The sequence below is a fragment of the Rhineura floridana genome, chromosome 11 (assembly GCF_030035675.1).
Source record: "Rhineura floridana isolate rRhiFlo1 chromosome 11, rRhiFlo1.hap2, whole genome shotgun sequence".
NCBI lineage: Eukaryota > Metazoa > Chordata > Lepidosauria > Squamata > Rhineuridae > Rhineura > Rhineura floridana.
Window position 1 is genome coordinate 19996699 of NC_084490.1, and position 14418 is coordinate 20011116.

At 44.2% G+C, this 14418-nt stretch overlaps 1 protein-coding gene across 2 annotated transcripts; it reads right to left on the reverse strand.

Annotated features, from left to right (window-relative positions):
* Window positions 1-970: 970 nt before the first annotated feature.
* On the reverse strand, window positions 971-12984 carry EMP3 (epithelial membrane protein 3 (MAM blood group)). 2 transcript variants are annotated; one of them, XM_061588705.1, is made up of 5 exons: window positions 12742-12984; window positions 8120-8212; window positions 3324-3426; window positions 3060-3200; window positions 971-2517 (listed from the first exon to the last, which is right to left on the reverse strand). In XM_061588705.1, the coding sequence occupies exons 2-5, from the start codon at window positions 8195-8197 to the stop codon at window positions 2348-2350; spliced, it is 492 nt and encodes a 163-aa protein (XP_061444689.1). In that variant the 5' UTR covers window positions 8198-8212; window positions 12742-12984; the 3' UTR covers window positions 971-2347. The 2 variants fall into 2 exon arrangements, with proteins under 2 accessions (XP_061444689.1, XP_061444688.1); XM_061588704.1 differs by lacking the exon at window positions 12742-12984 and adding an exon at window positions 8605-8705.
* Window positions 12985-14418: the final 1434 nt, after the last annotated feature.

Genomic DNA, 14418 nt, shown 5'->3' on the forward strand with positions numbered 1-14418 from the left:
CTTGCTGAGGCTGAAGGGAGTTGTAGTTCAGCAACATCTGGAGGGCCAAAGGTTCTTTGCACCTGTTCCAAAGTGTTAGCTACCCCCAAGAGTCCTCTGCATCCTGTCTAAGAACATAAGAAAAGTCTGGCTTGATCAGTCCAGTGGCTCAGTCCAGCATCCTATTCTCACAATGAACAGGGAAGCCTACAAGCAAGACCTGAACACAAGAGCAAGACCCCTGCTACCTTTCTCCAGCTACGTTCCCTTGTTTCTACTATTGTAAAGAGACATGCTTCTTAGTGGCTGGTGGATAAACATTCAGATTTCAATGAGATAAATATTTATTCATTCACATACCCATATCTGTGCATCACCAGATGGTTAATTAGTGCCCTTAGCAGGCATTAAGCAGTACTTTTATTTCCAACACGAGTGCACAGTAAGGCTAGAACGAGTCTATAATTAGAGAGCTAGGTGATGTGGCAGATCAGGACCAGGGAGTGCTAGGGTCATAATTCCCACTTTGCCATGCAGAGCACTGAGTAGCCTTAGACTAGTTGACCATCTCTCTAATCTAACCTGTCTCGTAGGTGGTGGTTGTAAGAATAACATGGGGGGGGGAAGCTTGTATGAAAGGAGAGATTAAAATGTAATAAATAAAAACAAGTTTCCTCAGTTGGAGTGGAGTGAGTTGGGGCAAGGAGGGGTTGAATGAATAACAGCAGCTTGGAGTTGGCTGGAAGAGGTCCTACAAGCATTTCTGCAAGGAGGAATTTTTTTTAATGATGTAGGGTGTTTTGGATTTAGAACAGCATGCCTGCTTCTGCACCCATATCCACTCAGCTTGCACCATTTGTAAATAAATAAATAATTAGAAAATATACTGTGAAGTCCTTAGTGCTCCAAAGGAAAGACTGCTGGAATGTGGCATTGCTTCAGGAACAGGAATGTAAAATACTGCAGTCCCACATATGAAGGAACACATGACTCTGTTGAATGATGTTTATTAGGTTGTGTTTTTTTAATCTTAAAATACATATAAAAATATAAAAAGGCCATGTCAAGAAGGTGAAAGGGGACTTTGGGGAAGCCAGCACATATAATACTATTACAGAAATGTCAAGGAAGGAACCCGCTTTTGATTACTTGCAAGCAAGCTGCCCGGAAAGGCTATTGGAGGAGCAAAATCTTTTCCATGTCAATTGCATTTGTGTGCCAAATTGCTAAGGGGCAGGAAAGCAGGATTAATCCCCCCCAGCTTTGGAAGGAGGGTGAATATGATTAGTTTAAACCTCCCACCCTGTGCCATTGGGGGGGGGGAGTACAAAGTGTCTATAATGTGGGAGTGGGGTACTCCTTTAAATTGGTTACTGGCTGGAGGCATGGAAGTGGATGATGTCAGAGTTCCTTGATTTAAAAAAAAATCTCAGGTCATTTTAACACATTATGCAGACGCAAACCTGGGTTTGCTACGGAAGGTTCACCTAACAGGAAGTTATAGCTGTTTGTGGTTCCCTGATCAATGGACAGGTATTTGCATCTATTACCAAATGGTTTTGTCCAAATCGCACCACATTTTTAGGCTGAACATCTAATATATATATATTTATATATATTTAAATGCATGTACTATAACATGTGAAAACGCCCTTATATTACAGGGTCAAAATTCAGGTTTTGAGGGTGATGTTAATGACCACATTTGAATTGTGCTATCTTCACACTCTCTGACTGATCTTAAGGCATAATGTCCCAGCAGTTAGGAAACAAGATATAGTTGCAGATATGTAGTTCCTGAAAAACATTTCTGAATAGACAGGATTTTGTATGAGCAATGTTCCACTTTCTACTAATTTTGTTCTTAAAATGTTAAATGGTCTCAGAACTTTCAGTTGGAATGTATTAGGATCCCCCACCTTTATTTGATATTTTAGCTTCCAATCTGCAAATGTGGAAAGAATGGAATTAACAGAGTAATTAAAAAAAAAGTTAAGAAATAGATATTCTTATTCAACCCTCCATTTTTCAAATGGGGATTGAAAAGAAAAGAATGCTGGAAATGTTTGCAAGTTTGAGTTTTAAATTGCATTTCCATTTTGCCAACTCTGAAAAATAGAAGAGACCTAGGAAATGCCCAGTGCAAGATAACACCCCTTTAATTTGCTGTATCATGTGAAGTTCACAATAACATGCAAACAAGAGGTGATACACTCACAATGTGGTAATCCCAGTGGATCAAGCCATGTATCGCAGAGGATTTTGTATCATGATTGCCTTCAAAAACAGCATAGAGTTAATACACAGCTAAATTCAGAGGAGAACAGGGCTCCTTCCAGCACAAATGGAGAGATCTTCCAGTTGATGGTCACTCCTTTTTTCGAAGGTGGATGTAAATGATTCCACTGATAAGAGCCAAGGGAAAGGACAGCCACGCCAGCACAAAACAGTAGCCGAAGGACCCCCCTCTCGGTCGGCTGCGCTGGAATGTTTCCACATGGGTGGTGTAGATCACAGCAGCTGTGAACACGGAGACAGCTGGGAAGAGATCCAAGCAGACAGTTAGCGTTAGATCCCAGGCTACATCTTGCTGCCTAAAGCTGCTTCAATGTCTCATGACCCCTTTTACAACATGACATGAGATCCTGGGGCGCAAATCTCATTGGCATCCATATTGGGATCTGCACTGTGCATCCCAGCAACCTTTATGATGACATCAAGTAGAAGAGGAAAAGAAAATCTTCCAGATTTTACATATTTATCCAGTAGAATTACCCCAAAAGAGGTAGTATACTTAGTAAATTGGTGCTTTGGGGACATATGGTATACCCGTAAGGCTCCTCCTCCTACATCTCATTGCCACTCCTATATCTCCTTACCACTTCTTCCTCACAAGGGCAGCTCTCTCACCCACCCACCCACGCTACTTTATCTCAGGCCCAGCTCATTCCTCTCCCCACGCACAGTACTACTTACTCCTTTCTGGGTCCTACTCTCTGTCTCTCCCTATGAATTTATATTCATGACAAGCTAATTAAACTGGTCTCTATTAACAGCAAATCACCACAACAGCGCCTTACCAGCAAGTATCTGGAAGATTCCAGTGGCGTAAAACAGGCTTCCCCGCTTCATGGTATAGAGTTGGCACATGAAGATAATGAAGGCTAAGCTAGAAAAGAGAAGACTTAAAACCATGAAGGCCTGGACTGCCTTGAGCCATGCTGTGGGGAAAGGATAAAAAGAAAAGTGTGTGTAAATGCAGCCTCATCAGGGGTAATGGGTAACAGTTCATCATAGGAGGATCACTCCCAGAAGATATGCAGTAGCCTGTCTTGAGTACTCACCACTTTCAGAAACTGCCTGGCAGACCCAGGGCAGGGTGTTGTTAGGAAGTATGCAGTCATACCAGATGTTCACTGTTTCCTTGTCCTGCAGAACCCACCAAGACTGGAAGAGAATTACAGACATGAGACTGTGAAGCCCAGTCTCCAAGGAGGGATATTCAGCTGGTCTACTTTTTCAGTCAGGGGAGCCAAGTAAGAACAGACTCCAGGCAACCAAGTAGTCAGGGAAACTTTGCAAAAGCCTGTTATTCCCTCCTTCTCCCGTTTTTTGGACCACAATGGCTAATGCTGGTCTGTATGGCAGATGAGCTAGTAATTTTAGAGGACATGTTTGAAAGACTAGTTTTAACAGTTTAGAGTGGTAGGAAATTTCCTTTTGAGAGCTAGCTTGAAAGTGGTAGACACCCATTGTAATGTTATTTTCCTCAAGGCCTTTCCACACACAACACGACAGAAAAACAAGGGTTTGGGACCAAACATACGCTTGACATGGAACTCCAGTGAATCCTGGTTCTTTCTTGAGTGTATCTGTATGCTGTACACGTTTGTTTCATTCATACAGTACATTTTCAGGTGTGCACCAATTAATAACAATACATAGCAGTGATATAGCACTTTCCAGAGTATTCATAACAAGTCACAGACTGGGTTGTAGTCAACTAGTCAACTCAGAGGAGACCCATTGACATTAATGAACCAAAGTTAGTAATGTCTATTAACTTCAGTGGGTTTCCTCTGAGTAAGGCTGAATCCCACTCACTGATTTTTTGCAGTATTTATAGTGGGGGTGGGGTGTCCTGTGGCCTTGCACATGTTGTTAGGCTCCAGCTCCTGTCAGCCAACAGCCAGGGATGATGGGAATTGTAGTCCAGCAAAAACTGGAGGCCTACAGGTTAGCCAACCATTCTTTACAGCAACCTTGCAAGGAAAGTCAGCATTATTATCCCATGCTGTAGATGGAGGTGGGGGCTGAAGCTGGGTGAGAGGGAGGGGGGTGTCTAGATCTTAATGAGCATGGCAAGGGTGAGAGTTGAACTAGAAAATTCCTGATGTGCAGGCCACATTCACACTGTACATTTATTCTACTATTATTCCACTTTAAAAAGTCAAGGTTTCCCCCAAAGAATTCTGGGAAATGTAGTTTGTGAAGGATACTGAGAGTTGTTAGACAAGCCATAGTCCCCTTACAGACCTGCAGTTCCCAGACTTCTCTGGGGAAAAGGACTGACGGTTAAACCACTCAGGGAATTGTAGCTGTGTGAGGAAAATAGGGGTCTCCTAGCAACTCTCAGCACCCTTCACAAACTACACTTCCCAGGATTATTTGAGGGAAACCACGACTATTTAAAGTGGAATAGTGGACTAAATGCACAGTGTGAGTGTGGCCTTAGTCTGTGAGCCACTATGCCATACAAACGTAAATAATGTGAGGCTTGTGTTGCTTGTTGAACCTTGAATATGGAACTCAGGTTCTACACGTGTGCTGGCAATGTAACTGGTTCATTAAACAGGGTTCTAGACAAATCCGTGGAGGGCTCCTAATGCAGGCCTGTTGCAATGTGTCTTCCGGTCCATGAGAAGAGCAGGAGTGAAACACAGGAAACTGTCTTATACTGAGACTAGGGATGCGAGATAATATCCCATAAAGACTTAGCACCTGATTTTGACTTAATTCGACAGTCCAATGTCTTTTCAGACCGGCACTGATTTCTTGCGGCGGGCGGCAGCTGTAATCGGCACGACTTCCCCCCCCCGAATTTCCCCCCCGATTTTACGTAATTATCTTCATAATTACGATCACTATTATCCATTAACTTCCATGGATTTACATAAGCATTTATGTTGAAAATTATGTAATTTTTTTCCGCCGCCAAAAAACAAACAGCAGATCGAACGGGCAAGCGCAAAAGCAAGCGGGAACAAAAAATGGCAGATTGGGATTGAGCAACAGACTATCGGAATACAAGCGGATCAGAACTAGGCAGCAAACCCCCTCCCTGACTGGGGCAGACCATTGGTCCATCTAGCTCAGCACTGTCTACACGGACTGGCAGCAGCTCTCCAGGGTTTCAGGCAGGGGATATTCCCAGCCATACCTAGAGATGCAGGAGAATGAACTCGGGACCTTCTGCGTGCGAGGCAGAAGCTCTCCCACTAAGCTATGGCCCTTCCCCAAAGTGGAGGAGGCTGCAGGCGTCGCATTTTTGAGTTCAGGGCATACCTAACCCACTGTGCCTAAATTCATCTCAAGTCTAGTAGCACTGCCCTTCTGGATATAATTGTCTGGATATTGCAGATGGGGGACCCAGGGTGAGAGAAAATGGCTTGCTTAAGACCTCCTAGCAGAGGCAAGTCAGAAACTGATTATAGCTCAGTCTCTTAGCCACTATGCTGCACCTAAAAAATATAACGTATGAATTGGTCCTCAGAGTAGAATTATACATTTATGCTGGCAAAAGCATGTTTTCTATTTAAGAGTAATGTAGAAGTGGGGAGGAAGAGAAAAACTGGTGAATTGAAGGGGAAGCATTTGCAAACCCTTCTGTTCATTGATTCTCCTTCACAATTTCTCTCTCCACCCCCACCCCCAGGCCTTTGTTCTCTAACTGGGTTTGAGAATTGGGAAAAAAAGGGAGGGCAGCCAAGAGGAAGGGCTGCAGGGGAGAGTTGACAGGTGGGGGAATGGTTAAGAATCTGACCTACAGATTCTCCCCTGCAAATCCCCCTGGCCCTAAATTAACATTACAAAGCAAATTCAGGGTGCAGAAAATGCTAGTCTCAATGTGTTATTCCACCCTCAGACAAAGAAAAAACCATACAAATTGAGGAATTCAGATACATAAGATTTAGGGGTTTGTTCCTTTTTGCGGGGGCGGGGGATCTTAAATATAGCATCAAGTCTAAAGTATAAAAAGAATAAAAAAATAGTAACGAATGTAAATTGTCCGTGCAAAGTGGGGGGGGGGGAATCATGCTTACAGTACAACCCATAACTTATGTTAATAGGTATGCTGTTCCATTTTCAACAAGCTGTCAGCTCTCAGGGAAATGCATGTCAGGGCTTAATGAAGACAAGGAAGTAGACACACAGTTGCTGAATAAATTGTGTATCTATCCCCAACACTGGCTGAAGACTCAGCCTCTGGCACAATTGCCAGTTAAAAAATTTAACAAAACACCTTTCTTTAGTTAGGAAGGGGAGTGTCAAAAAGATTCCCAGGCTACGGTTGCCAAATTAAGACTCCCAAAAATAAAATTATTACTCTTCTTTTTTTGTCCCCAGAATGAAGGAGGACACAAAAATCAATCCTGAGATCAAAATAAAGGAGGCAAACTTCCAAAGATGCAAAAGAAAATTGGCTTTAGCTTCTTACTTACCAGCAATCCTAATCATGCTGCTCAGAAGTAAGTCCCACTGAATTCAGTGGAACTTACTGTCAGGTAAGTGGAGTTAGGATAGCAACCTACAGCATTTTGAGGATATATGGTATTCCACATCAGAGGCAGTAATCACTTTCTTGTCTCCTGAACAATAAGTTTTTTAATCTTTTAGGAGAGTCTCCCCCTTAAAAAAACCCCAAACTTTATGCCCCAAAAGTGATTACTGCTGCCTCTGATGAGTACAATGTACCTGAAATGCACTAGGCAATAAGTTAGAGGGCTTCTGTGAATAAACAATTTTCTTTATTGCCTTCAGAAGTTGACCCTTTTTGGCATGGCAGCAGGGAGTGGGGGAACAGCATGAAGGAGTCTAACATTGCATACACACCATACATTTAAAGCATATGACTTCACCTAAAGAATCCCAGGAACTATAGTTTTGTTAAGGGTGCTGGGAATTGTAGCTGCGAGGTAAACTACAGTTTCCAGGATTGTTTGGGGAAAGCAATATACTGTAGTGTGTACGCAGGTCTGGTCCTGAGCCCTTGCCTGGTGATTGGGGATCAGTTATCCAGGGCAGAAAGGGACAGATGCAGTGGTGCAGTCATCCAGGGTCTCAGGGGGTCTTAGACCCCTTACTTATTTGGGAGCAGGGTCCTAGCAGGGTCCCTATGTCTCCAGCATCCTATGAGCCAATGAGCATGAAAGGGGAGTGCGTTAGCCACTGAGGAGAGTCCTCTAACATACTTCCTTGTCCTTTCCTGCTGATTGAAGCCAATCAGAGAGTAGGAGGTGAATCAGCCACTGAGAAGACTCTTTTCAGTAGCAATCCTCTTTTGTGCCTATTCGCTCCTAGGGACACCTGCTGTTGTGGGAGAAGGCATTAACAAGAAGAATCTCATTCTCAACCCAGTAGCAAAAAAAGAGGGAGGGGTGTGGCTATCATGAAGGGACCCTGCACTTCTGCATTTGCCACTACACTACTGGACTGATGCAGGCCAGGGTTTCTCCATTCTCCAGACCAAGTCCAAGGCCCTGAACTATCCAAGGCCCTCACAGATAATTTTCTCTGTAGTCAATTTGGCATCACCTGGCAGTAAGGGCTTTGTGAAAGAGCCCCTTAGATAGGCAATGAGTTTTGAGGCCCTTCCCAAAAGTGCACAAGAAGGATACAATAAAAAGCACTGTACATGCCAGACACACCGGGATTGGTTGCTACTTTTTCTTCCAAGTTAAAACAGGGAACAAAATTGTTTCCTACACCTCGATTAAAAAATTGGTAAGCCCACTGAGGCAAGGAGCCAGAGAAAGATGCTTCGGGGGCCAGATCTGGCTCACAAGCTATCAGCTGAGCACCCCTAAAATAGAGGATTAAAACAGATGAGCTGTGAGCGACAGCTTTTGTGTTCTCTCACCTTATCCAACGTGGCTACAAAGAGTAAGATGAGAATGAGGATGTGGAGGGCAGTGACTGCGAAGAGAAGGAAGCTCATCCTGGTAGCTGGACACTGGGGAGAGAAAGTCGGGCAACATTAAACAAAAACTTGCAAAGGGGGTGGTGGAAACCATTGCTTTCACTAATTAATCTTGGGGCTGGGGTAGGGTGTCTAAAATCTGGTTAATCATTAACAAATCCCAGGTCTCCCACCTTCTTCACCCAGAAATCCTTCCAGCTCCAGTCTAAGCAACTAGACACCATTTTCATCCCACAGGATGTAGGACCCCTGGTCACTCTCTCTCTCTCTCTCTCTCTCTCTCTCTCTCTCACACACACACACACACACACACACACACACAAGCAGACCCCTCTCCCCCGTCCCAGCTCACAACCCCACTCAGAGCAGCCAGGACTCTTAAGGTTCCGTCCCACTAGTCCCTGTGTCCCTCCCAGAGGACTCACATGCCAGCTTCTAAGCATGTATTGTACACTTCTGTTTAGCTGTTACCCACACCTCCCTGGGTCTGTTCCGAATTGTCCCAGGATGTCCAGAACGCTGGGCCCCTCCTTGGACACGACGTATTTCCCCCGCCCCAGAGAAGGCAGGATCTGGGCTCATCCACCCAGCTCACATTCCTGTGGCTTTAGGCCTTGCCTAATATGATCCAGATGCTGCCGAGTCATGTGAGCACTGGGCACGCCAGGGGTGGAGGTAGCAGCAGCCTGGCTGCCTCCCTCAGTCCCATCAAGGCCCCCCTCAAACGGCCTGTCAAACAGCCCGGAGGGAATCCTGATGGTATATAAGAGAAACTGCAAAGCAGTGAGGAAGGCAAAAGAAAGTTGCAATCCACGAATAGGAGGCTTTTTAAAAAAAACACAAAAAAACCCACCCTCCTATGGTTTCTGTCTGACTTTTTCGCAGTGGCTTATTTTAAAAATTAACAGAGAGTCCACAGTGCTGAAGCTCCCCTGTTTGTGGACTGTGACTATAATGTGTTGAAGGGGCTTTGTGTTACTATTTCACAGCTAAGGTCTGGTACTGAAAACAGGTTCTTGGGCTGAATCCTGGCTCAAATTAAGCCCTGTCCACTCTCCTTCCAGATCCATGATTTCTACTTTCTAGTCTTTCATCTCTTTCCAAAAATATCCCAACAAAGAGAACGGAAGAATTCTAGCTCTTAATTTCTTCTGAATCAATGCATTAAGCTCCATTCATTCCCAAGAGACTCCATGAGTCCTTGATCCATCCACTATAGCAGCAGCAGGCAACCTGCAGTCATAGGCTGCATACACATGACATTATATTCTACGTTCAGTGAACACGGAGATTTTGTTTTTTCTACCTAGTCCACACATTATGCCTATGGCATATTTTATGTCCCTAAAAAGTGCATTTTCACAAGCTAGTTTCATACCCAAAATGAAAGGTCAGTGAAGATTGATTCTGCATTACCCTGCCCCCCCATGTGTCCATTTTAAAATGGATGGAGGTGGTTCCAGCAAAGGGGGGTGTATCCAAATCTGCCCAATTATGTTGTGGGTGGGTGTATACCAATATCACAACCATCACTTCCTTCTTCATTCACCTGGGACATGTGTTGGGAGGAAAAGGCATGGATAACCTAAACAAGCTGAGGGGTTTCAAATGTGTTATCAAGTATCCACACCCACCCTTGTGAACAGCAGGATCTAGATTGAAAGCAGCATATTGAAGACAAACATGCACTACTGTATTCTGTATTGAGAAAAACTACAAATTGGTGTGTACACACATGTAGCTCTCAGCCTAATTTCAGGTGATCCTCAGGCTAATTTCATGTTGGTGATGGGGGGGGAGTGGGTAGCAGAACGAAAGAGGGACCAAAAGGGGGCACCCTGCCCATTTTTGGCTCTACTCTCCCACCACTGGCATGTGGCCCCCAACAGATTACCCCCTAGGGAATATGGCCCTCATCAGAAGCAAGGTTCCTCACCCCTGTACTATAGTTTGCCATATGCCTGACTTCTTCCACAGGAGCCAAGAGTGGATTCTAGTTCGCTCTGTCCAACTTGAGGCCATTCCTAGAACTGAGAAACAAGGAATCCAGGATCCTCCTTTCTTCACAAAAAGGCAGACAAGGAAAACCATTCCTTTTATCTCAGTATAATAATATAGAGAAAAATAACCATGTCATAGGGCCAGGAGAAGATATGCCAACTCTGAGAAACAGTCCTATTGCTACATTCCTGGGGTGATCTATTTCTCTGCGTATCTTACCATGTACCATGTGGCCGAGTTTTTACCCTATTCTGCTTCCTCTACAATGCTGTAAAATTATGTTTCCTTCCTGCATGCCCCCTTTTTTTCCTTTGTGCATGCCCTTAATATGTAACCTGAATGTGAAAGCTAGATGGACTAGAACTTTTATTTTATTTTTTAAAATGATTGTCTTCTGCTTTTTGCTTCCTATGAACAACATTTGCAAATGACTCATTCCAGACTGAAAAGGCATTCCTCTCTTTTGAACAACTCCCCTCACCCTGCAAGTCACTGTAATTTCCTGACACTGACAATTAATATGCAGAGGGTCAGGGTGCACAGATAGGCAACCTAAACTGTGCAAAAGATGGACTGCTAGTTCAAAAGCAGAGCTCTTTAGAAGAAGCTGTCCGGCAGGGATACTCAAAACAGTTGTAATTATAACCTAACATGCACAAAAAAGGATTTAAAAAACTTACTAGAACTCACAAAGCGGGGGGGGGACACTTAGATGGCAATCTTGAATATGGTTACTTAAGTATGGTTACTCAGCATGTACCACTCAGTTTGATGGGACAATCCAAGAAAGTTTAAGATTGCAACCATACAGCACACTCCTATATATATTTACTTAGCAGTGTTCTGGTCTCTGCGCTTCAAGAAGGATGAAAACAAACTGGGACAGTTTCAGAGGAGGGCAACAAGGATGATCAAGGGACTGGAAACAAAGCCCTATGAGGACAGGCTAAAAGAACTGGGCATGTTTTGCCTGGAGAAGAGAAGACTGAGGGGAGATATGAGAGCACTCTTCAAGTACATGAAAGGTTGTCACACAGAGGAGGGCCTCTTTTCAATCTTCCCAGAGTGCAGGACACAGAATAATGGGCTCAAGCTGCAGGAAGCCAGATTTCGACTAAACATCAGGAAAAACTTCCTAACTGTTAGAGCCATACGACAATGGAACCAATTACCTAGAGAGGTAGTGGGCTCTCCGACACTGGAGGCATTCAAGAGGCAGCTGGACAACCATCTGTTGGGAATGCTTTGATTTGGATTCCTGCATTGAGCAGGGGGTTGGACTTGATGGCCTTGTAGGCCCCTTCCAACTCTACTATTCTATGATTCTATGTTGTGTTCAATTAGATATACTTCCAAAGTACATGTGCATAGGATTGCAGCCTTACATTGCAGTCCTAAACCCATTTGGGAGTGAGCCCCACTGAATTCAATAGGACTCACTTCTTCTGAGTTGATCTAATTAGGATTACAGCCTTACTGTACTTTTTAATCAAATGCAAAATATTGTTTCCTTATATTGGACACATCTTTAGGAATATAATCCCCATCAGCCTAAGTATTGGGGTAACTTTCACACATTTAAAGGCCTTTCAGCTTTTTCAGAGACCATATGTACATTCTAGCCAACAACAGATTTTGCTTTTGCATTATAGACTGATATGATAATCCTGTTTAATTTTAAACCTGAAAATGCCCTTAAAATAGCTAGATGGAGTTTTGTCAGTTGTAAGTTAAGAGAAGAGCTGAAGAATAGCTGGAGAAAATGCTAAGATACCCATGTTTGAAGAAGCACACGCATCCCTATAAGGTCTCACAGTGTCCCTAGTGCAACTAACAGGGGGCTGAGGTTTTTAGAGTCAGTCCCCGATTTCCATCACATCAGTCACCTTGTTATTGAAAACAGCGATCTAGTTGGGAGGGAGGGTCAGCGGCCCCCTTCCCTTTTGTGACGGCTTCCCAGCTGCCGTTTTAGGAGGCCAGGAGGGGGGCATGAGACGGCTAAAATTTGGAGGATTCAGGAGATGGGGCTCCGCTTGTGGATTTAATTTTTTTTTAATTTGCTGTTTACAGTACCCATGTTTTCGGCCTAAACAAGGCACTCCAAGCAATATAAAGCGCAGTTTAGGGAGCTTGCTGTCTGAGAACCAGGACTCCTGGGTTCTCTTGGAAACGATGGAATGGTTGATAGCGGAAGGCGGATGAAAAAGAGGTTTTTGGGGAGAGAATGCGGGGTCCAGCGGGTTAGAGCAGAGGGAGGGGCTGGCAACCGGATAGAGGGGAGTGGTTTGCTACGGTTTCTCCTCCCCACCCCCACCCCAGCCCAAGGCGTCAAATTGATGCCTCTCTCGTTCAATTCTCTCAAACCCCTTTCTCTTCTCTCAAAAAACCCTGTCAGCTCTTCCAAGTCTAACTGATCAGATTTCTCGCTCCCTTCTCCCCCAGACAGGAATCCTCCTCCTAGGACCCTGCTCTAACGCCCCCCGGACTCCTTTTCCAACCCCTCCCTCGAGAACCCAGGAGTTCTGGCACCCAACTTTTCCCCTGGCCCCTTGGATAGGTACCTGGAGGTGCTGATGGAGGGTCTGGGATTGAGACGGTCTCCCTCTTCTGCTCTTCTTGCTCCTGAAGTTTCCTCTTCTGTCTTTGCCCCCCTTTTTCTTTTCCTTTTTTTAAAAAACCAATTTAGCTCATCCACATCACACCAGGCTCGCCCTGCCCTTGGCAACTGGCCACCTGGGTGGGTCCAGAAAGCGCGTGGCTGGCCGGATGCCTCAAAGATCGGAGTTGGGAAAAGGGTGGCTGGCTCATTTGGGAGGGGCCTGTCTTCTTGCAAATTATGGCGCCCCTCCTCCAGTGTGTCGTGTCTTCTTTTTTTGCCACTTTCCTTCCTGGCTGGCAAGGGCACTGTTTGCGCCTTAACAGCTGCAGGGAAGGAAGAAACCACTCAGCCATTCTCATCATTTCACTTTCTTATCAGGAAAAGAAAAACTTCACCTGTTGGATTTCTATTTGTCATGCAGCTGTTAAGACACAGAAACACTGCCAACTAAAAAGGGGGAAGGGTTTTTACTCTTTTCACGTTAGAGTACCCACACAGCACTTTGACGTCCTGTAGGGCAGTGTGCCCATCTTGATCTGTGACTGTGACCAGGAGTTACTACTACACTTATTTTCTTTTTAGTAATTGTCTTATTTTTCATACACAACAATAGTCTTGGGCACTATAATGCCTAAAAATGTATTGTGGCATACACTTTCATGGACTGGTGGAAACTACTTTTTCAAATGTACATAGTATTATCCTCAAATGGTTTGTGCACACATGCACAGACACACAGGGCACTTCCAGACAATCAGTTTATTGAACATTCATCCTGATTTGTTTGCAGGGAGATTAGACAAAGTTTGCTATTTAGTGAGCATTCATCCTCATTTGTTTGTGAGGTTAGAATGATGACCAGTTGCATCAAAGCAAATGTTTTCCCAGACTTTCCAGTGCATTTCCTCATCACTTTCCTTATCACAAAAACGTCAATCTTTTGGGGAAGCGGGTTTATTGCACAAGACCACCCAATTAACTATAACTGTACAACCTGAATTTTGCAGTATGTGATTGAATCTTTTGAGGAAGCGGGTTTGTTGCACAAGACCACCGAATTAACTATATTTGTACAACCTGAATTTTCCAGTATGTGATTGAATCCCACTTGAAAATAGCAACAATCTGGAAGCACCCACCAAATGCCCATCTAGTCCACATCCCATTTCTGAGAGTGGCCAGCCAGATGCCCCTGGGAAGCCCGCAAGCAAGGGCTGGCCCTCCAGCAAATGGCATTCAACTAGCCCACTGTCTCTGAACATAGAGATTCCATTTACCCTTCATGACTAATAACCACTGATAGACTTGTTCCCAATTAATTTGTCTAAATTCCCCTTTAAAGATAACTAAGGTTGCCTCCAGACAACCTGTTTATTGAGATTAGATGATGTTGGTTATTACTGAGCGCTCCTGATTTATTTGTGGTGAGGTCAAGCAAATGTTATCCCATACTTTCCAATGCATTTCCCCCTTATTCTCCTTATCGCAACAAAACAAAGCAGAATAAAAAACAAAACACAGGGTTTTGTGGGGAAGCGGGTTTGTTACACAAAAGCTCCACATAAACTTCAATAGCACAACCTGAATATGAATCTCACCCCAAAATAGTGAGTCTTCAAGCACCCTAAGCCAGTTATGT

Bases quoted from the DNA above. Each gene is read 5' to 3' on its own strand.
- EMP3 (XM_061588704.1), bottom strand. The intron at 3,427-8,119 runs GTGAGAGAACAC...ATTCTCTTCCAG, and splicing joins TTGTAGCCACGTTGGATAAG to TCTTGGTGGGTTCTGCAGGA. The intron at 3,201-3,323 runs GTGAGTACTCAA...CTTTCCCCACAG, and splicing joins CCAGGCAGTTTCTGAAAGTG to CATGGCTCAAGGCAGTCCAG.